General features: G+C 38.0%; 1 protein-coding gene across 2 annotated transcripts; it reads right to left on the reverse strand.

Annotated features, from left to right (window-relative positions):
* Positions 1–792: 792 nt before the first annotated feature.
* Positions 793–26,972, reverse strand: eif2a.S (eukaryotic translation initiation factor 2A S homeolog). 2 transcript variants are annotated; one of them, XM_018265768.2, is made up of 14 exons: positions 26,818–26,972; positions 22,480–22,549; positions 20,436–20,510; positions 18,257–18,375; positions 15,379–15,484; positions 13,881–13,963; positions 10,113–10,186; positions 9,782–9,926; positions 7,972–8,088; positions 6,727–7,298; positions 5,360–5,470; positions 4,136–4,252; positions 2,511–2,576; positions 793–1,323 (listed from the first exon to the last, which is right to left on the reverse strand). In XM_018265768.2, exons 1-14 carry the CDS (start codon positions 26,843–26,845, stop codon positions 1,258–1,260), a joined length of 1,749 nt encoding a protein of 582 aa, XP_018121257.1. In that variant the 5' UTR covers positions 26,846–26,972; the 3' UTR covers positions 793–1,257. The 2 variants fall into 2 exon arrangements, with proteins under 2 accessions (XP_018121257.1, XP_018121258.1); XM_018265769.2 differs by lacking the exon at positions 26,818–26,972 and adding an exon at positions 26,520–26,550.
* Positions 26,973–27,833: the final 861 nt, after the last annotated feature.

Here is a 27,833-nt window from a genome sequence, read left to right on the forward strand (position 1 = left end):
GGAAAAATTCCTTCCTGACTCCAAAATGGCAATCGGACTAGTCCCTGGATCAACTTGTACTATGAGCTATCTCCCATAACCCTGTTTTCCCTTACTTGCTAAAAAGCCATCCAACCCCTTCTTAAAGCTATCTAATGTATCAGCCTGTACAACTGATTCAGGGAGAGAATTCCATATCTTCACAGCTCTCACTGTAAAAAACCCCTTCCGAATATTTAGGCGGAACCTTGGTATTTTGGTGTTGGTATTGTTTGGTTAAATGTTTTCCTTCAGGAAGCAAGCCAGCACAGAATTGCTTGATAAGAAATGGGGGGTGATGCTTCAGAGCTGCTTGTCATAGAAAAACTAAATAAGACTGACTGCAGGGGGAAAGGTATGTTTTTCTGGGGGCTGTTCAAATATGGAGGGTGGAATAATAAGTCATATACATTCTTTCCCTTCTATACGCTTTAAGAAAACAAAACATGATTTCCATGTCACTTTTTATACACATTATAAAAGCATTCTGGGAGATACTCCATGAGTAGGTATTTACTAGATATAAATACAAAGATTTAAAGATTCTCCTGCACCTTTTTCCCTGCAGTCTTGTTTCATTTCTCTATCACAAGCAGCTCAACAGCAGCTCTTTTAGCTAGTTCCTTGTCCAATGTGAAACACCAGTCCAACCAGTTAGACATTTCCTGTACAGTGTTTAAAATATTTGTCTTATTTAACAACATTGCTAGTCAAGTTCAGTAAAACTTTTATCAGCTATGAAATTTTGCTATAAACGAACACACCAGACTCTGCTTACTGTATGTCCTTCAACTGTATTTTGAGTTTTACCTCCTAAGGCAGTAGTTATATTGTATAGGTTGGCATATTGATCATTAGAATGCAAACAAGAACATCTTTAATGCCTAGAAAAAGTGTAATACTTGCATAGGTTAGACTATGTTTCTCCTCTTCAGTCTATGAGCAAGTCCACTTATGCCCTGTATTTATATAAATAGCGGTAACACAGCTGGGTATGTACAATATTCATTGTTTACAATTACTAATAAGTCATGTACATTCTTTCCCTTCTACACTTTTGAAGAAAACAAAACAAGATTTCCATGTTGAATTTTTTCCCTTTTTATACACATTATAAAAGCATTCTGGGAGATTCTCTATGTGTGAGATATCAAGGATCTCCGGCACAATGAAATCACTTGTATAGTTAGAAACCATAAAAGTGATGGACACGTTTTTTTTCCTTCCACTGAACAAATGTTACACACCAATCTCCAAATCTTCTAATTCCTTCAGAAGAACGTCTTCCTTCTGGATCTTCTCAATCTGTAGGGGAAATACAGACATTTCCGCAATGAGGAATTTGTTTACAGTAATTAACTCACTGCACTGCTGGCACAGTAGATGGATCAGTCTTAAATCTCGGCCTCAAAATAATATTCTTAAATATCAGAAGGAATAGCAAACTAGGCTGCTGACCTTGCGGAGAAAATAAATGTAACTTTGCAGCACTATAGTAAATACAAATTGTATACATAATGCAGCTTTTGGTTGGATGCTGAAGAACTGCAGGCTGCTGATTTTCCAATGAGTTACTGAGGGAAGTAGTGGAGGAACAATTTCTCTGTAGAGGGGGACACTTACAGGCCAAGACTGAGATTTAAAACAGGCACTGTCGTTTTAAGTACACAGAGGCCAAAAAATATTTAGAGAAATAACTTCCTGAACAAGACTGCCTTCACAGAAAGCAAATGTCAACACAATAAAAATGACCCAATCACAGGGCTACATACACAGAGTGATATGGTTGTGTGTCCCGTTCAGCCTGTTTTGCCCTTCAGATAAAGCAAAAGCAGATGATCAGCAGGGTCGGACTGGGGGGCCAGGTCTGACTGCACCTGAGTTTGTGCAATCAAAGTTTGTGTGAAGGGGCAACACACAATATATGCAATTATAAAATGCTGTGGGAAATAGAAAAATGATGGTTTCAGTGCATCCCTATATCAAAGTGCTACCGGCTTGCTCTACATTCACCAGGAATATGTCACTAGGGTAACTTGCTTGTCTCCCGTTACAGATTCATTCTGCAGTTCCTTTCCATAATGGCAACAGGTAGGGACATTATTTAATTACTCCTCAGTCAGTTGGGATTTGACCCCACTTCAAAGATCAACTTCAACTGCTGAGACATCAGGTAAAGCAGACCAACACAGGCCCATAACAGGCTTCTGTGAGGAGGCATCTGTTGGGTTTATTAATAAATGTGGAAAAGAGCAGTAACAAATCTACCTACCCACATGAAAAGTACCCAGAAATGAATAACTCTTACAGTGCTGCACCAGTGAGTATCCACTGGGAAGGAATTTTACCCATTTACTTATTTTCACATACTTCATCGAAAGCCAAAGGCATGTAGAGAAGCCATTGGGATACACATTGCATTTGCCCTGTTGTAACGTAGCAGGCGTGTGATGTTAATGGCATGCATGTAAAGGCTGAAGGGCAGCTTATACCTGGTTCTTCTCTAGTGTTTTGCCAGATGATTGCAGCTCCTTTAGTTGCTCAATTGCTTTCAGCTTCTGAAAAGATGGTAAAAAGTGAAGTATGTTTGTTATCAATCAAGAATTGCTGTGTCAAAAAGGTTTTCTTTTAAGACAGGATGTGCTTTACTTCCAGTTCCTTCAATTGCGTAGGATTTGTACCACTTGGGAATCTTTTAATTCACAAGCTATGTCATTATAGGATAGGTTCATCCAATGGGGTTATAATACAAATTAAGGGCATTAAAAACATTAAGGGGCAGATTTATCAAAGGTCGAAGTGAAGGTTGGAAGTTAAAAACGTTGAATTTCAAAGTAATTTTTGTGTACCTCGACCATCGAATAGTCCAACTTCGATTCGAAGTTGAAAAAAACTTTGAAGGTCGAATCTTTTTGAAGTAATGTCTCTTTAAAACTTCGACCATTCACCACCTAAAAGCTGCCAAAGTGCTGTTTTAGCCTATGGGGGACCTCCTACAACCTGTATGGAGGAAATTGGGGGAGTTTGGGAGATCGAAGGTCGAAGTTAAAAAAAACTTTGAATCGAAGTAGCGCTACTTCGAATCGTACGATTCAAAGTAGGCCCACTTCGACCACCATTCGATTGGTCTTTTTGAATTTAAAGGTTTTTTTTAACTTCGACCTTTGATAAATATGCCCCTAAGTCTGCATATGACTGGGGACGGCTGCTAGCGGAACGTAAATATCTGTCATATGCCGGAAGCAATAGGAAGGTAATCGCCGTCGTTACTGTAGTAATATCAATGCTGATTTTTCTTGGGTTGTTACTACTTTTCGAGGAACAGTTGCAAGGAGCAGAGGATTATTCAACGTCATTGGAGTCTTTTGCGACAGGACCTTTATATAGAAATTTTTTGTTACCTGCGCAACCAAGGTTTGCATTTAAAAAGGTAAAGGAAAGGTTCAAATAAAGTTTGGAAGATTTTAAATAACATGTTGGTTGGTTGATCCAGAGTTTTCCTGCAGAGGATGCGCTGTGCATATTTTAGAGATTCAATCATTTTCCGCGGGAGCCAGATGGGGAGTGAAGTGATCCAGCTCTGTTTCTTGCTACGTATCGTTTATCTTTTATTCTGTGCTTTACTACAAAAATGCATGAAAACCACAAGATAAAAAGATAAAAAAAAAGTCTATTTTAAATGTTTGTCTCCTAGCATCCATGATGGAATATATATGACTCAGTGTGCAGGTTTAGCCTTGCTCGCTGTAGACTTAAATATCACCACTCATAACTGCCACAGAACTGCTAGAAGCGGCTATGGTTTAGCAGTACAAGTGGCATCTCCCATTACAGGAACTGCCACCTAAGTATGGAGAGATACCATGCCTCTATAAAGATGTTGCTGGCTAAGCTTCAAGTATTAGTCTGGGTGACTGGCAAAACCTGCAGCTCACTGTAGCCATCATGTGGTATTATCATTTCTTACAGGACAATAAAAGAGCATGATATGCATAGAAAAAAAACTGTAAAACATTCTACTTGCCAAATGTAAATTTAAAACATTAAATCCCCACCACACAATGGGGTGTGTTCAGCCACTAAAAACAGTTTTTCCATGCCAAAAAATAAGTTTTACCTTTTTCAGGTTCTTGATCTTTTTATCTGTTTCAGGATCTCCTGTATTCACAGCAACTGGGGTATTATTCTGAACATTTGTTGAATCTGACTCCGCAGGTTCATCCATCTTGGATTCCTACATAACAGGTAGATTATACAATAGGAAAATGTATTTGCATTACATTAAAAACAAGATTTACTTGCTTCCTAATGGTGCCTAGAAACAATACTAAGCAAGAAAGCACAGCTGGGCACACAGTTTGGTCAGAAGTACTTACCCACAGCAACCAATCACATTTGTTTTTGAACAGGTTACTACTAAATGCTGCCTGTAAATCAGTTGCTGAGGGTGACTATAACAGTAGCAAACTTGGCACATATTTTACCCCTTTAGTGCCTTGTTTGCAACGAAGAGTGCTGCTTTATTCTAGTGAATTAAAACCCACTGGGAGGAATAACAAGTGACTGGTTCCCCAAACAAACTTTCAACATTATACAAAGCAGGATATATTGATATGTATTAACCGTAAGTTTTCTGATGTCAGGAAGCTTACGATATACTGTAGGTGGAAAATATAGTAAAAAAAAAAATGTACAAACTCAATTTTTTTATTATTTGACTGTTCTAACCAATCAGTTGTGGTGGTTTAAAATCTGACTATTCATCACCTCTTGTTACAAGATGTCACAAGACAACTCCGTGATTCACTGTATCTAGTCTTGCCTAATCATTACACCCTTATGGCTAGAAGCTTATCATTCTAACCAACTTACAACCTAACAAATCAAACATTCAAGCCTGACATAGAACGAGTCTTTAAGCAGTCTAGGAGCCCTAGAATGAGCATGCAAAGTTTTTTTTTGTATGTTTTTTTAATTATTTGCCTTACTCTTCTGACTGTTTCTAGCTTTAAAATCACGGATGACCCCATTAGCCAAAACATTATTGCTCTGTGAGGCTACAATGTTACTGTTATTTGTACACATTTAGGCCCTCCTCTAATCGTAGTCATGTCTCTCTTTTAAACCGCTGCCTGAATGCTAGGTAAAATTAGACCCTAATGAGCTGCTGAACAAAAAGATAAATCATTCAAAAACCGTAAATAACAAAAAAATGAAGTCCAATTGAAAACCATCCAAGGAAAGCAGCCTCTGCATCATACTAAAAGTTATAAACATTAATTTAAAGGTGAACAACCCCTTTAAGTATGTTTTAGACAGACCTAAGTGAGACAAGTTCTACCTGCTTTGCAGCTTTCTTTGCTTCTCTTTTCTTTTGGTTCTTTAAGGCTGTTTTGGACACGGGCTTCTCTGTGGACTGGGGCATCATGCTCTGCGGCGGTTCATCTTCATGCTGAATTCAAGATAAAATAAGATATTTATGGAAAGGATTTTGTTTACAGAACCACAAGAACATGTTCCAAATGTGACCCATATCTCCTGTTTATATAGATATATATTGGCCCTAGTTGGTGCTGCTAAGTCCATAATGCAATTGATAAATTGCCATATGTTACAAGTTGTCATTTTTTTATGGTAAAGGATGCAAAATTATCCCTAAAGCAATCAATGACAAAGTGAAGAAGCCAAGAATGGAGCTCTTTGCTGGGAGAGTAGGCCTTCAGGCATGTCAATCTGCTTGCCATTAACATGAATGGGAAATCATTTGCCTGTGTCAGAGGGTTAATGAATCCCACAGTAATTTGGAAATAAGTATTTTTTTTAAATAAATATATAGTGAAACTGCTAATCTGTCAGCGCTGCACTGGGCAACCTATACCACCCGTGCCCCTAGCAGCTACTCCTTTAGTTACACCCCTGGGCAAAGTGATCTCCATGCATTGGAGTGTTCCACAGAAACAACAGGTCATTAAAGGGGAACTATCACGAAAATGTAATAGCTTCCTCATACTGAAGTAAGAAACTTTCTAAATACAATCAGATATGCATTGTTTCTGAAATCAAGTTTATATTCACTATTCCTCTCTCAGCATCTGTTTCTGTTTATTCTGTCTTCATGCAGCAGTTGGGTGTCAGATGAATGATCCAATATATCTTATGGGGGGGGGGGCTCCCTTTCCTAGCAGATGAATTAGAGCTCACTCAAAATAACTGATTTCAGTACAAACAAAATCTAACAAAATAACTGACTTTGGCACAATCCTGCATGTAGAGAGACACGATGTCTGGTGATTTTAATAGAGTGAGCTCTAATCCACCTTCTAGGCAAAAGGAGCCCCCCTATAAGATATACTGATGCCCAACTCGTGAAGATAAACGTGATTATTTCAGAAACGGTACAGAATTATTAATTGATTGTATACAAAAAGTTTCTTATTTCAGTATGTTGAAGCTTATATTACATTTTAATATTCATGATAGTGCCGCTTTAACTACATTGAATAAAAAAAGTCAATCTCTGGTTAGCGGACATGAGTGATTGCACTGTGAAAATGTGCCTGATGATGGTAAGTGATTCCCCTTGAAAGCAAATGGTAAATGCTCAGGTTACCTATCCATTGCACTGATGACACAGAAATGCTGATTAATTCAGTATGGAACTAATAAAGATACATCTATATAAATCAATAACACCATTTACGTACGTACCAGCTTGTAGCTTGAAACAGGCTTGTTCCTTAGGGCAGGGGGTCTGTAGGCCTCGGCTGGCTTTGATTCCTGAGTGGGGAGGTCGCCTGGCACTGCCTGGTAAACAATCGCTTTAGCTGGAAAGACTCCATCCGGAAAGGGCTGCCAGGACACTTGCCATAACTCTGAATTGGCTGGTACATCATATTTGTGTAACAGTGTGCCTGTATAATGCCAAATCTTGTAGCCATTTCCAACACGTAACCTTGGCGAACATGTGGCAGTGATAATATGCTCCCCATTGGGACACCAGGAGAAAAAAGTAGCGTCTGAAGCAGTCGGCTTGGATATTAACTTGTATTTTTTTACATCCCATACTTCCATTTGTCCTCTCAAGTTTCCAAATCCAGCGAGCACCAGTATGTGTCCTTGGGGGCTGTAGAAGGCAGCATTTCTAGGGCCAGTTCCAAAGTCAAATATTGGATCACATTTCAGGTTAAATACAGTTGCTTTTGCTGGCATGAAACCATAAACCACACAGAATTCTGTCGCATTTTTGTTCCAAGTTACATCGTAAATGGGACCATTCTTTGCTGGGGGGGGGAGAAGCAACAATAAATACACACTTTAATTATAAATTAGCATCCATTCAAAAACAAATCCTTAAAGGGATACTGTAATGGGAAAACATGTTTTTTTTTCCTTCAAAATACATCAGTTAATGGTGCTGCTCCAGCAGACTTCTGCACTGAAATCCATTTCTCAAACGAGCAAACACATTTTTTTGTATTTAATTTTGAAATCAGACATGGGGCTAGACATATTGTCAGTTTCCCAGCTGCCCCCAGTCACGTGACTTATGCTCTGATAAACTTCAGGCTCCACCCTCTCCCTTTCTCTGCGGCAGCCTAACAACAGACCAATGGGAAGGTAACCAGATAGCCGCTCCCTAACACAAGATAACAGCTGCCTGGTAGATCTGAGAACAACACTCAATAGTAACATCTAGGTCCCACTGCGACACATTCACTTACATTGAGTAGGAGAAACAACAGCCTGCCAGAAAGCAGTTTCATCCTAAAGTGCTGGCTCTTTCTGAAAGCACATGACTAGGCATAAATGACCTGAGATGGCTGCCTACACACCAATATTATAAATAAAAAAAATACACTTGCTGGTTCAGGAATGAAATTATATATATATATATATATATATATATATATATATATATATATATATACACATATGTATGGAGAATATACTTACGCAGCTGTACTACAGCACTTTCTCCATTTACAGCAATGTAATGAAGTGTCTGTTCTCCATAGTAAGAAGCTCCAGTTTTGTCCACATCTGTACTGGCAGTCACCAACACTGCTGTAGCTGTTGCACACAAACACAAAAAGCAAGTGAATGTGGGTGTTTTACCACCATACCATTATTTAAACGGACACTCAATATACCTTTAATTTTTATTTTCTCTTCTTGCTTGTGCAGTAGAAGGTACATGTAGAATTATTGTTTTATTTTGCTTTTTTGTCTTTCTACATTCTGTTTTTACTCTTGCTTAAAGAGGTTGTTCACCTTCAAATTCTGATTTAGTATGATTTAGAGCAGTGGCCCCCAACCAGTGGCTCGCAAGCAACATGTTGCTCACCAACCCTTTTAATGTTGCTCCCAGTGGCCTCAAAGTAGGTGCTTCTTTTTCAATTCCTTGGTTGGAGGAAAGTTTTGGTTGCAAAAAACAGGTTATAGGTAAAAAAAAAAAAAAAAAAAGCCTCCTGTAGGCTGCTATCCACATAGGGACACCAAATAGCCAATCACAGCCCACACCAGGATTTTTTTTTCATGCTTGTGTTGCTCCCCAACTCTTTTCACATTTGAATGTGGCTCACGGTTAAAAAAAAAGATTGGGGAAACCTGATTTGGAGAATGATATTCTGAGACAATTTGCAATTGGTTTTCATTTTTTCTTATTTGTGGTTTTTGAATTGTTTAGCTTTTTATTCAGCAGCTCTCCATTTTGCAATTTTAGCAGTCTGGTTGCTAGGGTTCAAATTACCTCAGCAACCATGCACTGATTTAATAAGTGACTGGAATATGAACAGGAGAGGGCCTGAATAGATATGAATAATAAAATGTAGCAATGATAATACATCTGTGGCCTTACAGAGCATTTGTTTCTAGACTGGGTCAGGGACCCCCATTTAATAGCTTGAAGTTTAAGTTAAGATGAAGGAAAAAAAACAACATTTAAAAACAACAAAAAATAAATAATGAAGAACAACTGAAAAGTTGCCTAGAATTTAGCCATTCTATACTATATGAAAAGTTAACTTAAAGGTGAACCACCCCTTTAAGCTCATCAACCAGCCCACAATATGAGTAATAAAAAGTAGCAATAACTATACATTTGTAGCCTTACAGAGCTTTTATTTTTTAGATGGGGTCAGTGACCCCCATTTGAAAGCTGGAAAGAGTCAGAAGAAGAAGGCAAATAATTAATAAACTATAAAAAAAAAAATAATGAAGACCAATTGAAAAGTTGCTTACTGCCCATTCTATAACATACCAAAAGTTACATGAAAAGTGAACCACCCCTTTAAATTGCTAACTAACAGGATGGGTGGCTACTGCATTGCTGATCACTTCCCATAGTACTCCTACTGTGTTGTAATACTGTCATAGGAGTCAAAAGCAAATTATCTGAGTTTGAAATGTATTTCTTGGTGTGAGAACATAACATTATGCCACCATTCTGCAGTGTACTAAGCAAAATTCTGCAGAAATAATTAAAGATATGGAGCACAGGTGTATTTTATGGAGATAAATGTATGCAAATATTCTAGCAAACAATATATGTCTGTATTTTCACATCCAATTGTACATTTTACTAGTGGGATAAACCTGCTTGTTTGCAAAGTTGTCCTAGTGAATTACCAGTCAGACCTCCTACATCTCACAAACACCTCATCCAAAATGCTGTGGGTAAAACCTTTACCCACAAACAAACAAAAGTTGTGTCTTTAAGTGAATAGTAAAAGTAGCACAAAAGAACCAAACCTTTGCTAAATACCTTTAGAATTCCACAACATGGCTACTCGGTCTGCTTTAAAGAAGCTTTTATTGGCCAGTGCAGAGTTTGGCCCTGAGAAGTTTGGGTACTGGTACAGTCTCACAAAAGATGGAGCCCCTTTACTACCGGGGACATAAACCGCTACCTAAAACGGAAAGCAAAATTTGTTAAAAATAAAATAAACACACACACATATATATATATATATATATATATATATATATATATATATATATATATATATATATATATATATATATATATATATATATATATATATATATATATATATTACACTTATACACACAAATAGCATAGAAACACAACTAACCTTGCAAGGCCGTTCTCCAGGTGACAGTTCAAAATCGCTTACTTTCTGTAAGTGTAATTTATTGGCAATGGTATCTGTTTAATGAACACACGAAAAATGATTAATCAGAAGACAAAAATGTAAAATGAACATTGCTCCGTGGCAAAAAGATTAATGTGTCAAATACACTGAATACTACAGTGATAGCTTTTGTATGTGCGTGAATCCATTTTTACCGACGATTCTTTTACATTTCTATTCTAGATATCTTAATTGCTCTCTTTTTAAACACCTGGCAGTATGCACTGGTTTCTGTGCTGCCATGTAGTAATTATCTGTATTAATTACTAATCAGCCTTATACAGTGACATTTCTATTCTATATATACTGTATATTGTGAGTGGGTCCCTAAGCTCAGTAAGTGACAGTGAATCAGCAGAAAAGAAGATGGGGAGCTACTGGGGCATCTTTGGAGTCACAGATATTTACTGCTAAAGGGCTGTGGTTGCCTTGGGCTGGTACAGAAGCCCAAAACATAACGCACAACATTTCTAGCCCACTTCTTTAGTTTAACTTTCCTGGTCCTTTAATGGGGTAGTTCCACCTTAACTTTAAGTACTGTGTAGACAGTTATCTAAGCTAATTTGCAGTTGGTCTTATTTTCTGTGTTAATTTTTCATAGCTTTCTAGCCTGGAAGTTTAAAGGCTATACAGCTATATATAATCCTTGAGTAATTTATGATGGAATGAGGCTTGCTTGTTTGCTTGTTCTTCCCATGTCGCATGTCTGCATTGATTTTCTCTGGGCAATCTGATTTTCTCCCAGGTTCAGCTAGAGCATTTTCACAAGGGGAAAAATGCCCCGTGTGCTAGGGATTTAAACACGTAGTTCTCTAAAGACAATTGTTTTTAAAGTGGTAAAATCCTTTGTTTTATAAATACCCTTGTTAAGACATTGATATATTCCAGTCTTTGTCACTAGGTGGTGGTATAACCCTACAGGACAGTGAAATTGTATCTTCTCAGGTTAAAGGAACAGTAACGCCAAAAAATGAAAGTGTTTTAAAAGGAATGACAATATATTATGCGATTTCCCTGCACTGGTAAAACTGGTGGGTTTGCTTTAGAAACACAACTATGATTTATACAAACAAGCTGCTGTGTAGCCATGGGGGCAGCCATTCAAGCACAGGATAAACAATAGATAACAGATGAAGAATCCCTTTGTATACTTCAGAGCTTATCTGTTATCTGCTGTGCATCCTTTGCCTTTTTTTCCTTTTCAGCTTTGAATGGCTGCCACAATGACTATAAAGCAGCTTGTTTATATAAACTACTGTAGTCTTTCTAAAGCAAACACACCAGTTTTACCAGTGCAGTGCAACAGTACATTACATTGTCATTCCTTTAAAACACTTTCATTTTTTTGTGTTACTGTTCCTTTAACTTGTTTTCTAAAAGGGCCTTTACCTGCATAAAGAAGTCCCCTCCTTTCTTTTTACTATACAGTACTTGTTTACTAAGTGGCATAAATATCTATAGGAACACATCATAATATTTTATTCCTAGCACAGAATTCTATGATGTCCCACTTAATTACAGTATACATTTCTACCACTGTTACTCTTCACCACCCAATTAATATTATTCTTATTTATTGCTTTAAATAAGCAATAATCATTCATTTAATTAGTTATTGTTCCAGCTGAACGTACTATTCTCCCTTACACAGCAGATGCTTTTGAACATAGAAGGAAGCCTGCACAATGGTGTACTTGTGGGAACTGAGCTTTGCAAGGCAGACAGTCTGAACACTAAAATGTGACTGTGTGTGATAACAGTACATATCTCATAATGCAATATGAAGGCATCATTCACACAAGCAGCTACTGAATATAAAAGGTCAGCAGAAGGCAATCAAATTCTGCACTCCCTAGGTGCAGGCTATTAGAGAACAGCTACAAACACAGCTTGCCTTCACAGACAAAATATATGCCTACATCTGAAAATCATTTGCTATGTAACTAATGTAACTAAAGTACAAAGCACTACATACTGTAAGGGGCACATTTACTAAGCTCGAGTGAAGGATTCAAAGTAAAAAAAAAACTTCGAATTTCGAAGGTTTTTTTTTTGGGTACTTTGACCATCGAATAGGCTATTACGATCTTCGACTACGACTTCAATTCGAACGATTCTAAGTTAAAATCGTTCGACTATTCGATAGTCGAAGTACTGTCTCTTTAAAAAAAACTTTGACTACCTACTTCGCCACTATAAACCTACCGAGCATCAATGTTAGCCTATGGGGACCTTCCCCATAAGTTTTCTAAGCTTTTTTTGATCGAAGGAAAATCCTTCGATCGATGGATTAAAATCCTTCGAATCGTTTGATTCGAAGGATTTAATCGTTCGATCTAATGATTTTTCCTTCGATCGTTCGATCAAAGTATTTGTGGTAAATCCTTCGACTTCGATGTCGAAGGATTTTACTTAGAGGGTCGAATATCGAGGGTTAATTAACCCTCGATACTCGATCTTTAGTAAATGTGCCCCTAAGTGTGGTAACCTCAGCAAATGTCAGTTTTGCAATAGAGGAAAACAGAAAATGCTGTGTTTTACTATTGTTCAGCTTAAGTAAAAGCTGACTTACAAAATTCCCGGAGTCAATGGACAAAAGTGGGTGAATTCTCCCTTCCAGTAGGCCACTCCAGGGGAAGTGGGTTCCCAGACAGGTAGCTGCATGGTGATTAGGCTGCAGCTGCACAAGGGTTGGCACCCTAAAGCTGGCCATAGATGCAAAGATCCGGTCCTACGAATCGAGGATTCATACGATTTTCGGACCATGTGTGGAGAGTCCCGACATTTTTCGGGTTGTTTGGTCGATCAGACAGGTTAAAAGATTCTCTTGGCTGCTGATAATATCTCTGCATGTATTGCCGATCAGACGATTTTCAGTGGGAGACTGTCACCAGCTTTGTCGGACATAACTTTCGCACGATTGCTGTCAGGGGCAGAACATCGGCTGATCTGTTCTTTTACTATATTTTATTTGATCTGAATGGTTAGTGGCAGTTCTGGAGATGGGGAAGTCCGATCGTTCGAGGATTTGAACGATCGGTTCTTTGCATCTATGGCCAGCTTAAGAAAAGGAGCTGGGGTTTTCAAAGAGAGATAGAGAACCTTGGGGAAAGCAGTAGCTGCTGCCTTGTAAGTGTGGAAAACTTATTTGTGCATTTTTGTTTTGTAAGGGATTGGGGCGAAAGGCCTTTGTCCCAGGTTAGTAAGGAAAAGCCTCTTTGTATTAGTTAGAGCCGGAAAGGCTTAGGTTTTTTTGTTTTCTGCTGTCTCTGCAAAAGCCTCCAATAAACTGGAGTAAGACCAGTTATGCTCAATTGAACTGTCTGTGCCTCTGTTTTGGAGTGTCTGGAAGTGTACACACAAGTCTATTCCCCACGACGGTCCAACTACCTGAAATACATACAATACATACTCCCAGCAACTTACAGCAAGTGCCAATGCTCCCTTTAGCCTGAATGACACGTGTAAGACAGAGATCTCTGGACCAGCCTGTACATGGCTTTAATTTCAGGGTTCTCCTATTGTCTTGAATCTACCAAGCAAATTGGACTCTGGCTACTATTACTTACACCATGCACAATGGCACCCAGGACAACAGAGATTTAGCTACTTGGGTAATTTCTGAGTACAGTTATATACAAGCTGTACTACAGATGGTACATTAATGTAGCCTTTAAAGAGAATAGAATCAGCATGCTGAAACAGTACCAAAATTGTTGTTTTCAAAGAAGTGCACTTCGTTGTTTACATTTCTTGCACAGATATTTTCATCGTCAGACCAGTGAGGACTCCTGCAGGAGAAAAAATACACAGCAAATAAAAACAATGCCGATGCCCACAACTGGTGATTTAGCAGTACCGGATGCTCCCTCATATACAATTCTGAAGCAGATGAGAATAGGAAAAAGTATCTGACTTTAAGAGGCAGATTTATCAAGGCTCGAATTAAAAATTCGAAATTCAATTTGAGTTTTTAAAAAATTTGAATTCGATCATACTCTGGCCCTTTAAGAACTTGAATTCGACTATTCGCCAACTAAAACCTGTGGAATTATTGTATAAGTCAATCGGAGAGGTCCAGGGATCAATTTAAAGTTGTTTGCAGCCTTCCTAACTTTGGAAAGGAGTTTTTAAAATTCGATATCACTCCAACTTGCAGTACAGCAGTAAAGAGTGACTGAAGTTTATCAGAGCACAAGTCACATGACTGGGGGCAGATGGGAAATTGACAAAATGTCTAGCCCCATGTCAGATTTCAAAATTGAATATAACAAAATCTGTTTGCTCTTTTGAAAAATAGATTGCAGTGCAGAATTCTGCTGGAGCAGCACTATTAACTGATGCGTTTTGAAAAAAAACATGTTTTCCCATGACAGTATCCCTTTAGACATGCGTTACATACAGAAACAACACAGAAAAAAACACCCGTGTGTAAAAGACCTTATGCAGGGGCATCATCTGCACACTGATCATCAGTTTCACTCTAGAAATAATAGAATTGTGCCATAAAGCCTGATTAATACAAGGAGTCAGTTAAAGCAAAGATCTAATTGGTTGCTGTGGGTGACTACACTGGTGCAATTTAGCACTTAAAGGGTTTGTTTGCCATTAAATTAACTTTTAGGATGATGTAGAGAGGGGTATTGTGATCAAATATGACATGGATTTCATTTTTTATCAATTGTTGTTTTTGAGTTATTTAACTTTTAATTGAGCAGCTCTCCAGTTTTCGCAATCTGGTTGCTAGGGTCCAAATTACCCTAACAACCATGTATTGATTTGAATAAGAGACTGGAATATGAACAGGAGAGGGCCTGATTAGATATGTTTAGCAATAAAATGTAGCACTAACAATACATATGTGGCCTTAAAGAGCATTTGTTTCTAGGTGGGGTCAGTGACCCCATTTGAAAGCTTGAAGTTTAAGTCATGATGAAGGAAAATTCTTCAAAAACAATAAAAAATAAATAATGAAGACCAACTGAAAAGTTGCCTAGAATTAGCCATTCTATACCATATGAAAAGTTAAGGTGAACCACCCCTTAAGAAAAGTTAAGGTGAAACCAGCCCATGTAATTTATCTTTGTACCCGAGAGATTGCGACACAAACTAAAACATAAAATGAGACAGATGGGTGCCTAAGAATTTGTACATAATTGCAGATATTAGTTGTCCCACACCAATTAGCTCTGTAAGAATTACTTACCAGTTTTCCATTTTTTTCTGGATGAAAGATTTGACATTTGAGATTTTTCCAGATTTCAGGTCGTACAGCTGCAGATTCGGTGTTCCCGCTGTGCCATCTTTGCCTGCTGTTAAAAAACCAATATATTATTCCAAACTGAGGTGCAGTCATTAAGACACACCCAGATGTATCAAGGGTTGAAGTGAAGATTGGAATTTTCAATTTCTAATTTAGAATTTGAGTTTTTTTAAATGGCCAAAACTGAAATTCGACATGGGAATTGTTACATTCAATTAAGAGTTTTTCTTTAAAATTCTAATTTGATTTGAAACTTATCATAAACTGGCCCCTTAAGAACTCAAATTTGACTATTTGCCACCTTAAACCTGCCGAATTGCTGTTTTAGCCTATGGGGGACATCCTGGTATCAATTTGGAGTTGTTTGCTGCCTTCGATTTGCCAATCCTGTTCATAAATTGAAATATAAATCATCTGCTGATGAATATAGATTTGACAGAATTTCATGCTGCCTTAGGCATAGGATCTATAAGGAAACCAGTTATCCAGAAAGCTCAGTTATGCCATATTCCGTAGATTACTATCCAAGCAAACTATTCTTAATTTTTTCAATCATTTTTCTATCCAAACAAAGAATTCTTATTTTTTTAAGAATAATTATAGTTTAATAAAAAACTAGACTTGAAAATCTACAAGATCAACTTCATGCAAAGTCCTCCTCAGCACCTGAACATCTTGCTGTGATGGCAAAACCTGCTACACTTCGCCGTTAAAAAAAAACAAAAAACAAATGTATTAAAAAAATTTGCAAAATATTACCTAGTCATTACAATTGCTAACCTTAAAGGAATTCTGTCATGATTTTTATGATGTAAATTTTAATTCTAAATTACACTGTATATATTTTTTTAGTTGTAATATTGGTGTGTAGGCAGCCATCTCAGGTCATTTTGCCTTGTCATGTGCTTTCAGAAAGAGCCAGCACTTTAGGATGGAACTGTTTTCTGGCAGGCTGTTGTTTCTCCTGCTCAATATACAGTGGTGTGAAAAACTATTTGCCCCCTTCCTGATTTCTTATTCTTTTGCATGTTTGTCACACTTAAATGTTTCTGCTCATCAAAAACCGTGAACTATTAGTCAAAGATAACATAATTGAACACAAAATGCAGTTTTTAAATGAAGGTTTACGTTATTAAGGGAGAAAAAAAACTCCAAATCTACATGGGCCTGTGTGAAAAAGTGATTGCCCCCCTTGTTAAAAAATAACTTAACTGTGGTTTATCACACCTGAGTTCAATTTCAAAGGTTATAAAGCCATTTCTAAAGCTTTGGGTCTCCAGCGAACCACAGTGAGAGCCATTATCCACAAATGGCAAAAACATGGAACAGTGGTGAACCTTCCCAGGAGTGGCCGGCCGACCAAAATGACCCCAAGAGCGCAGAGACAACTCATCCGAGAGGCCACAAAAGACCCCAGGACAACATCTAAAGAACTGCAGGCCTCACTTGCCTCAATTAAGGTCAGTGTTCACGACTCCACCATAAGAAAAGAGACTGGGCAAAAACGGCCTGCGTGGCACATTTCCAAGGCGCAAACCACTTTTAAGCAAAAAGAACATTAAGGCTCGTCTCAATTTTGCTAAAAAACATCTCAATGATTGCCATGACTTTTGGGAAAATACCTTGTGGACCGACGAGACAAAAGTTGAACTTTTTGGAAGGTGCGCGTCCCGTTACATCTGGCGTAAAAGTAACACAGCATTTCAGAAAAAGAACATCAAACCAACAGTAAAATATGGTGGTGGTAGTGTGATGGTCTGGGGTTGTTTTGCTGCTTCAGGACCTGGAAGACTTGCTGTGATAGATGGAACCATGAATTCTACTGTCTACCAAAAAATCCTGAAGGAGAATGTCCGGCCATCTGTTCGTCAACTCAAGCTGAAGCGATCTTGGGTGCTGCAGCAGGACAATGACCCAAAACACACCAGCAAATCCACCTCTGAATGGCTGAAGAAAAACAAAATGAAGACTTTGGAGTGGCCTAGTCAAAGTCCTGACCTGAATCCTATTGAGATGTTGTGGCATGACCTTAAAAAGGCGGTTCATGCTAGAAAACCCTCAAATAAAGCTGAATTACAACAATTCTGCAAAGATGAGTGGGCCAAAATTCCTCCAGAGCGCTGTAAAAGACTCGTTGCAAGTTATCGCAAACGCTTGATTGCAGTTATTGCTGCTAAGGGTGGCCCAACCAGTTATTAGGTTCAGGGGGCAATTACTTTTTCACACAGGTTTGGATTTCTTTTCTCCCTAAATAATAAAAACCCTCATTTAAAAACTGCATTTTGTGTTTACTTGTGTTATCTTTGACTAATAGTTAAATGTGTTTGATGATCAGAAACATTTTGTGTGACAAACATGCAAAAGAATAAGAAATCAGGAAGGGGGCAAATAGTTTTTCACACCACTGTACATATGCAATAACCCACAGAATTCACTTTCCATTTAGGAGAATAAATGGACAAACATCCTAGCTTGTAAACAAGGTTGGTTTGGCCTTTAACAAATCAGTTCAAATATTGTAAATCTTTACCAATAGCCAGAGTCTTTACTTTACTACATATGAAATTTTATTTTACATATTTTAACATTTACAACAATTAAGCAACGGTGCAACAATAGTAAAACTAAACAAACCCAAAACTTAGGAATATATAGTATCTGGTCTGGCCTGCTTCTTCTTCTGCCAAACCATATGTTCAATTGTCCTTTATTGCATCTTTATGCTATGACATCTTCAGCATTTTAAACTCCTTGCTCGATTATTTCCCGTTATACCACACTCCACACACACACACACACTCCATTTATGTCTGTCACTTACTTGTATACGTCTGCCATGTTGCCAGTATTGTGTTCTTTGGAGAGAATTCAAGGCTAACAACTTTGGGCAGATCCAAGGTGTGCAGTAACTTGCTGTCAGAACAGTTCACTATATTTATTCTGAAAAACACAAAAAGGTCATTGAGATTTCACAGATTAATAATTAAACAATGTGATTTCTTACATACTGGCAGTCCTAGCTTGAGATGATTTCTGCATGGTAGCACAGTAACAGGACATGCAAATGTATTGTTTGTTAAAAGAGAACTAACCCCTAAATATGAATAGGGATAAAAATGCCATATTTTATATACTGAACTTATTGCACCAGCCTAAAGTTTCAGCTTCTCAATAGCAACAATGAGCCAGGACTTCTGTCACAGGGGGTCACTATCTTGGAAAGTGTCTGTGACACTCACATGCTCAGTGGGCTCTGAGCAGCTGTTGAGAAGCTAAGCTTAGGGGTTGTCACTAATTATCAAGCAGAAAATCAGGTTGGCCTTTCAGATAAGCTGAGGCTTCAGGGCTGATTATTAAATTCTGATGCTAATTGCACTGGTTTCTGTGCTGCCATGTAGTAATTATCCATATTAATTACTAATTAGCCTTGAATTCTGACATTTCTATTCTGTGTGTACTGTATATTGTGAGTTGGTCCCTAAGCTCAGTACATGACCGTAGCACAGAGCATGTGCAGAGAATCAGCAGAAAAGAAGATGGGGAGCTACTGGGGCATCTTTGGAGACACAGATCTTCTCTGCTAAAGGGCTTTGGGCTGGTACAGGAGCACAAAACATCATGTACAACATTTCTAGCCTAATTCTTTAGTTTCCTTGTCCTTTAATACTATTTTGCAGCAGGGATGAGGAAGCAATTCTCCTTGCACTGCTCAGTTAATTGTGCTTACAGGCACAAAAATAAAAGGCGGTAATTTAAAGTCTCTCAGATGATAAATCCTCATATTTGTCTAGTACAAAACCCCATTAGCATGAAAAAGCCGGCTTCATGTGCATTCTAGTGGTCGAAAGGGTTCAACCACAAAGGAATCACATGTAAACTAGAAAAAATAGAATGAAAAGCTTTGAGTGCTCATATTTATGGGCACAGAGTCATACAGTCCAGAGTGCGGTATCATTTTGCACTTTTAATTGTAGAATTAATGCCAAATAAACAAATGATGTTAATGCCTACATGAGAGGATACAATAGTATGCCATTTCCATAAGATGTAGTTTTCTACAATAACAACCACTCAGCCAATCAGCAGGTAGCATTTATTGGTCACCTGTTTAAAAACAAACATCTTATTGGCCGCTATGGGTTATAGCACCTGGTCAAACTTTGTGCATTTAATTATATATGGGGGATAAAGATGTCTATCAGAGCAATTTTTAAATTTTCCAAGATGTGTGCACAACGCTTACAGTTGGCACTATATAACACAGTGTTTCAGGCATGGTCCTTTTTAATAAAATCATTTCTTCAATAACTATTCAGATGCAATTATAGCACAATACAGATACATGTATAGCATAGCACCTATAGATTTATATAAAGCTTTGGAATCTACCTTGTTTTTCTATTTAAAGTGGACCTGTCACCCAGACACAAAAAGTTGTAGTATAAAAGTCCTTTTCAAATTAAACCTGAAATCCAATTTCTATTTTTTATTAAAGCATTCATAGCTGTTGTAAACTCATTTAAACATTTCAGCTGTCAATCAAATATTGTCTGCCCCTCCTCTATGTCCTGGGCATAGAGGCGGGGCAGACAATTACTTTTACTTTCCATTGATCACTTCCTAGAAATCGCTGCTCTCCCCACATTCCCCTGTTCTCTTCACCATTTAATTGTGTAGCCAGGTCATGGGGATGGACATCAGGTCCCCCATTCTGGTGCACAAACAAGATTCTGAGATGATGCAAGGCTTGTCTTTATAACAGTGTCCACAAAATGGCTGCTGCCTGATTGCTATAATTATGAATTCCCAGACTGAAGGAAACCAGATTTAAATAATTTGTATAATGTAATTAAAGTTGATTTTGCTTGACTGATGTGATAAAATAGGAATATGAATAATTTTGGGCGACGGGTCCCCTTTAAGTAAAATGACAGATAATACATTTATGTGTAAAGATAGCAAACAGAACAGAATAGATTAGGCTATAAAATACCACTGACACTTCTCCATTGCACCATCCAAACAGCTTTCCATCCTTGGTAAACCTGGACACCTTGCAGTTCTTACTGGGATCTCTGGGAATACAGAACAAAGACCAATTTTCAACACTCATACAAAGTAAACTTCACATGGCTATAAAGAACTAAAGTGAAAAATATACGCATATAGTTTGATGAAGTTGCATTGTAATTAGTTGTAATTATACGGATGATTTGCCGACACCTGAAGAATGGATTATAGTACAGGTATGGGACCTGTTATCCAGAATGCTCGGGACCTGGGGTTTTCCAGATAATGGATATTTCCGTAATTTGGGTCTTCATGCCTTAAGTCTACTAGAAATTCATTTAAACATTAAATAAACCCAATAGGCTGGTTTTGCTTCCAATAAGGATTAATTATATCTTAGTTGGGATCAAGTACAAGCTACTGTTTTATTATTACATTTTAAAAATTTGGATTATTTGGATAAAATGGAGTCTATGGGACACAGCCATTTCGTAATTCTGAGATTTCTGGATATTGGTTTTCCAGATAAGGGATCCTATACCTGTACAGGTATGAGATCGGTTTTCCGGTATGTTTGGGATCTAATAATTTCTGATTCTGAGCAGTTTTTCCCGTTATTTGGATCTCCACACCTTAAATCTGCTAAAATAAAATGTAAATATTAAAGATGAAGTTATAAATTAAGTTTTGCCATTTACATTACTTAAAAAAAAAGAGGTTTTCAAGATACAGTAGAACCCCATTTTCTTTTTTCAGGGGGGACCCGATACAACGGTGTAAAATACTGGAAAATGTAAAATCAGGGCAATTCATTATGCATTACATATTGGTGAGACAACAAAAAAATGGTGAGGGAAAACTTAAAATCAAGATATGAAAAATTGAAGTTTCACTGTATTAACATTAATGTACTCAAAACACACCCTTGCTGTTTGACCTGGGCAATGGACAGGTCTATTGTCATGCTTATGGTGATTGATCTCTTGCTCAATGTGACCCAATCAGATTGGCATAAATTGACGCTTCCTACTACAAAAAAATTATCTTTGCAGCACTATTCAATTTCTTAAAATTAAACATGCTTTGCTGGTCTTCCCAGGCGGAACAGCAGTACAATACAACTTGAAATTTTAAAAAAAATTTAAAAATATATATCACTTGCAAAAGCGCTTTTAATAGCACAGTCTGCGGAAAATTACATTAGGTTAAAATGTACCCTAAAAGTCCCCTATGGTCTCAACATCACCAAAGCATTCTGTTTAAAGCCCTATATGTCTCCTTTTAATAATAGGAAATAACATCTTTATTTCTTAAAATTCGTGGTTTAAAATAGACTCTATTGGAGAAAGCTGTAATTTCTAGATATTGGGTTTCCAGATAAAATAACCCCTACCCATGCACCTTCAGTTCAATTTCAAATGGGACATTTTGATCATCACTGTTGGAAATCATTCATAGTCATCTGTAAGCACTTTGTATTCTATTGGAAATACTATGCCTGAAGCACAGTAGCAGGGCAGGATGGGTCATCATACAACTTAGTTAACAGGGCCCGGTCTACAAGTCGTCTGGCCACCCGGGGTTAAGGCTAATAGTCCCTAATAACAATAAAAAGCCTTGTACAAGCAAGAATGATCCCCTGATCTGCCATCTTGGCAGCCACACTGTTGCATCTTTTGGGCACCCACTCTGCCACCCCTCTACTCCGTGTACCCCTCAGAATATCAGCGACTGGTAGACCAGTTCTACCCATGAATTTCTAAGGGGTGTGGTGACAACAAAGTGTGGCACTGTTTTGTGGCGGCCAAACTGCACGATCAATTAGCCTTACATTTCCGTATCTCTTCCACCTGCATAAAATGATTAATAGCACAAGTGCCTTACAAATTATGAGCACAGAAAGCTAGAAGGGCATGATTAAAATCATTCAAATGAAAAATTTGGCTATAACTTTATAGAATATATTTTGTTAGCACTGATCTAATTAAGCATTTGACAGCTTAAATATTTCCGTTAGAATTAAGTGTATGTCACCTTTGAAATGTCTCTGAATCCGTAAACTTCGGAGGCCCCAGGACCAATTGGATTCCATCGGAACCTCTGACTGTAGGAAAAATATGTATAATAAAGATAAAGTGGAATTTAAGATAGCAATACAAAATGCATATTGGTGGGCTTACATTAAATCAAACAGTTTAGAATCCTGAAACTTAAAGGTGAAGGAAAGGCTAAAATGAAGTAAGCTCTATTAGAGACTTCCTGTTTCCAGTATAAACCTCCAGGCCTAGGGCTTAAGCATGCTCAGTTTGCTTCACTCTACCTCTCCCCCCTCCTTGCTTTAATCTGAGCCCAGAGCTATGAGTGAGCAGGGAGAGACTCAGGCAGGAAGTGATGTCACACCAAGCTAATATGGCAGCTGCTATTCTAAACAAACAGAGCTTCTAGAGCGGTTTACTGAGGTATGGTACAGCATTCTACAGAATAAATATAGTGTTATAGCTTGCACTATTGTGGCTAATTTATTGGCAATAAACTGCTTTAGTAGCTTTCCTTCTTTAATTTGCGCACATTGGAAATAAATCTAAACATTAAATGTCTCATTTTTTTTCCATTTCTGTGCAGCAGGGGTAAGCTTTTTGAGCTGACCCACAATCCCCCTAAAACAAGGAACAATGGCATTAGTTAATAAAAGGTAGGGAGCGGAGTCAAATTTACAAAACTAGCAGAGAACACACTAGCGCACCAGACCCAACTACAGGTAATCCAACCCACGCCTATATTCAACTACCTAACTAACACCTGTGCTGTACATGCCCAGTCCACCTCTAACTCAAAACTTTAACAGTTTGATGAATGTGATCTCTATGATATGGAAGCTAGCAGTTGCAAAGGATGGATGTGATTTTTATTGTTGAGAGTTTAGCCATCAGAATGGACATCATTCATAAAACTCACAAAGCCACCAGTTCGAATATATATTTCTGTGGTACAGAAGCCAGCAATCCGAATGGATATGATTTCTAGGGTACAGATGCTAGTTGTCAGAATGGGTGTGATTTTTTTTGCACAGATTTTAGCAATATGAATGGACGCACAAAGCTATCATTTGAAATGTATATAATTTCTGTGGGCCAGATACGATATGTGTCAGAATGGATGCAATTTATAAGATACACAATCAAACAGGTCAGAGAGGATATGATCTCATACAAAATAGGACTTTCTATGGTACTTATACATGTTATTTGTCAGATTTCTACAGCACAGAAAAATTAAGAATGAAGTGTTTTTCAAACATACATATAGCAGTCGGAATAGATGTGATTGATATTACCGGTATACAAAACCTGACATTTGGAACAGATGTGATTACTATGGCACATAAGCTAGCAGTTAGAGTGAATGTGATGTATTAGGTACACAAGAAGGGACTTGGGAACTGGTGTGATTTCTAGGGCACTTGTGCAAGTAACTGGTGGAAAGTACACCGGGAAATTGTTTCTCAATTACTAATGCAAGCAGTCCCACCCAGGAGCCCATTAGGCTGCAGGCTTGCTTCCTGAACAACTGGACAGACAAGAGTATCGAGACTTAATTAACTGTATCGAAATCTAAATGAAATGAATTTCTATGCTTGAACACTTCTGCATTTCGGAAGTGCAACTTTTAATGTAATTTTTATTAAAGTGGCGTTAATAACAATGGAGTGAACTCTTCCCTTGTTTCAGATTTTATCGACTAAATTCCACTCATAAATCTGGAAAAGGTGGCACCCTGCATTTTTCCATGTGCAAAAAAAAAAAGAACTGGAAGTTTGGTTGGCAATGTGGCCAAGTATTGGTTGGCAATTAAATGTTTTTTATTGATTCTCTTAAGATTTATATTGCTACTGGAAAACAAGCATTGCTTTTATTTCTACAGCACCTTCTATGTGTGAATTGACTTGATACATGCAGACTTGTTAACCGCAGTAGTGATATGAGGTGGGTTACACAAATAAGGAAGACTGAAGACTGATTAAAGGGGTTTTCACCTTTGCATTAACTTTTAGTATAAAGTAAAGAATGATGATATTTTGAGACAATTTGCAATAGGTTTTTATTACTTGTGTTTTTTTAAATATTTGGCTGTTTGTTCAGCATCTCTTCAGTTTGTAGTTTCAGCAATCTCATTGCTAGGGCCCAAAGTGCCCTAGCAGCCATGCATTGATTTGAGTCAGATTGGAATATGAATAGAAGAGGGTCTGAATAGAAAGACAAATAAAAGTAGCAATAACAAATTTGTAGCCTATGATTAAGTGTCAGATACACACGAAACGCGTAAGGCTGGAGATGATTGTTCAATAAAATACTCTCCTCTTTTTAACTTTTTGGTCTGACTTGGCATGGCGTCCAGTGTGCCCTACACCCTTCATTGTTTTATTGCATAATAAATTTGTAGCCTTACAGAGCATTTGTTTTTTAGATGGGTCAATTGATAAACTGCTAAAACATAATAAAAGTTAACTTAAAGGTAAATCACCACTTTAAACGGGGACTACACACAAACATAAGCTTTTTTCATATTTTCAAGCACCTTTTCAATATACATCAATTAAAAAATATGCAGACTTTTCATGATTTTTAATAGTTTGGAACAGTTCCCTATGCCTAGCCCCCTGCTCTCCTGCTGATCTGTCTGACTACTTTGATGTTACTACTGTTACTTTGTATCAACAGCCACCTGTCCTTAGCCTGCATCCTCCAAACCCCACAATTCCCTGCACATGTGATTTCAATAAGGAACAGAACATCACAGAACAATGCATTGTGGGTTATGTAGTTCCTGCATTCTGTCTGTAAACTGTGGAGACGTTGTTACAATTTGTAACATCAGTGTTTAGTCCCTCCTTCCCTGCCAGGATTTCAGAAAGAGAAGAACTGTTAAACAGCTGGATTTTAGCATAGAAAATGGCATTTATTCATACTTTTTGAAGAAACGGGTAACTGTGATGGATATATTTGAGTTCCTGTGTTATGTGGGCCTCTTTATCAAATTTTGGTTTGGAAGCCAGAGTTCCCCTTTAAGGAAGTCTGCTATGATTATAAAAAGCGGTGTGTTTTCAGGGAATATGTAAAAGCCCTGTGGCTAGGAAAGAGTTTGTATGGGCAAGATAGAATTACTTCTGCCTAGATCGCTCAGTCTATTAGTATTGTTTAAAAGCTTGAGGGCAACAAGCAGGTACTACATGAAATCACTGTACCCAAAAGTCTTTTTTCTATAGACTCTAAACCAGCGGGCCCCAACCCGTAGCTCGTGAGCAACACGTTGCTCACCAACCCCTTGGATGTTGCTCCCAGTGGCCTCAGAGCAGGTGCTTAGTTTTGAATTCCTGGCTTAGAGGCAAGTTTTGGTTTCATAAAAACCAGGTGTACTGCCAAACAGAGCCTTGTGTAAGCTGCCAGTCCACGTAGGCTCCACCAAACAGCCAATAACAGCCCTTATTTGACATACCCATGGACTTTCTCATGCTTGTGTTGCTTTCCAACTCTTTTTACATTTAAACGTGGCTCATGAGTAAAAAAGGTTGGGGACCCCTGCTCTAAACTATGGGCCCAATTCCATACAATCCATTATTGTTTACTGGCTTGAGAGCCATGTACGTCAATTGTCTGAACAAGCAAAAAACAAAGTCTCTTATTTTAAAGTTGTCCAACCTCTTCAGAGTAATTGGGGCTGCCACCTGGATGGTATTTTACCAGCCTGGTCGGTAAAAATGATGGCTGATTCCAATGTTATTAATAGGGAAAAAGGATAAATATATAGGAATGCCGGTATTTTTTTTTTTTTTCAGAAAAGGTGGCAACAGTAAGTGCAATGGGCCAATTAACTACTAGCCCCATGTTTAGAGGGACATATTATAGTAAAATAATAATGTAGTGCAAAGTCTACCAGTAGTCTTAGTGTAAGCACACAGCTCATACTCTGCCTAACAATTCTAAAGCAGCTGTGTAGCCATGTTATCTTCCCGGCATCCCTTCCTGCTTTACTACACCTCCCCACGTCATCAGTCGCGCCTCACGTTACAACCCTACCTGCATATTTCCTCATATCATTTACTCCTCACCCTGACTTTATAGTAGAGCCCACTTTATAAGAAGATACAACCCAAACGCAGCGAGTTCGCGTTAACTGCTGCACAAATGATTGTAAGTTTAAAAAAAAAAAAAAAAAAAGCTGGAAAACTGTATCATTGATATAACGAGTGACAATTAAACAAGAGACACGAGCAGAAGCTACAATACGGCCACCGTAAACACGTATATCATGTGTCCTAGATGCGATGTCAACCCTGAAAAAGCCCGGCGATTCCCCGCTACACACTGCACAGACCTGACAGCAGCGGCATGGGAGGCGCCATGTTGAACCGGAAAGAGATCACAAGCGCGTACACCACGTGAAAGGAACTCAGCGTTTGATACACGTAGTCATTACCAGCCGCATTACGAAGAAGCGGATTACTGCGCTCTCTGTTGTGCCCTTCCGCAGTAAAAGTGTAACTTTAAAGCCACGTCATTTTATTTTTTTTGCCTTTTAAAGTCTGTTTTAGCACAACCTTTTTTCCACCCCGCTTTTAAAAAAGCAATCCTGAATGGTTAAAATAGGTTAAAAAAATAGTTTTTAAAAATTAATAAAGCTGTTTTTTCTGAAATGCAGTGAAAAGTAGACTTTTGCTCAACACAAGCAAATGACTTGCTTTAACAACGACATCTTTCCCTTTCCTCTCTGTAAACGTAAACCATATTCAATAGAATGATAAAGTACTTTTTTATTTGTCAGTCTTTCATCTCATTGGCCAGAAGTTGGACAAATCACTGCAAGTGTTTCATCCAGTGGATACATGGATTTCCTTAAAACATCCACTGGAAATGCTTCTGACCAGATTGCCATTAGGGTATTTGTTTGAAAATGGCCAAAGTAACTGACATTAAGAGAGAGAGAAATTCTTTATTAAGGTAATTGGTCACTGCAGGGTGTTACAGAATTAGGGGCCGCTGCTGTTTTACATGTACATGGAGTCAGGGACCCATAAGTATATGTTTCAATTGCAGAGGTCCCTAATGTTATTCAATGGTAAGTCATTTTAGGAAGATTCTTTGCCCATGGTAGAGCGGCTTTAACTGCAGGCTATGACTTTTACCATCTTGCAGCACCCTTAAATCTCAGCAATCGCTAAATAAATAAAAGAAAACAAACATAATTTGCAAATGTGCTCAGAGAATTATCTTCCCGGTGCGAGTGTCCTAGCGCTGGCAGGGGGCCATTAAAAAAAAATAGTTACCCCCAACCGGAGTGCGGGCTCTATTAGCGCGCACCTTTAATTCACTTTGTTCCAGCAGGTTGTGTCA

The sequence above is a fragment of the Xenopus laevis genome, chromosome 5S (genome assembly GCF_017654675.1).
Source record: "Xenopus laevis strain J_2021 chromosome 5S, Xenopus_laevis_v10.1, whole genome shotgun sequence".
Classification (NCBI taxonomy): Eukaryota; Metazoa; Chordata; class Amphibia; order Anura; family Pipidae; genus Xenopus; species Xenopus laevis.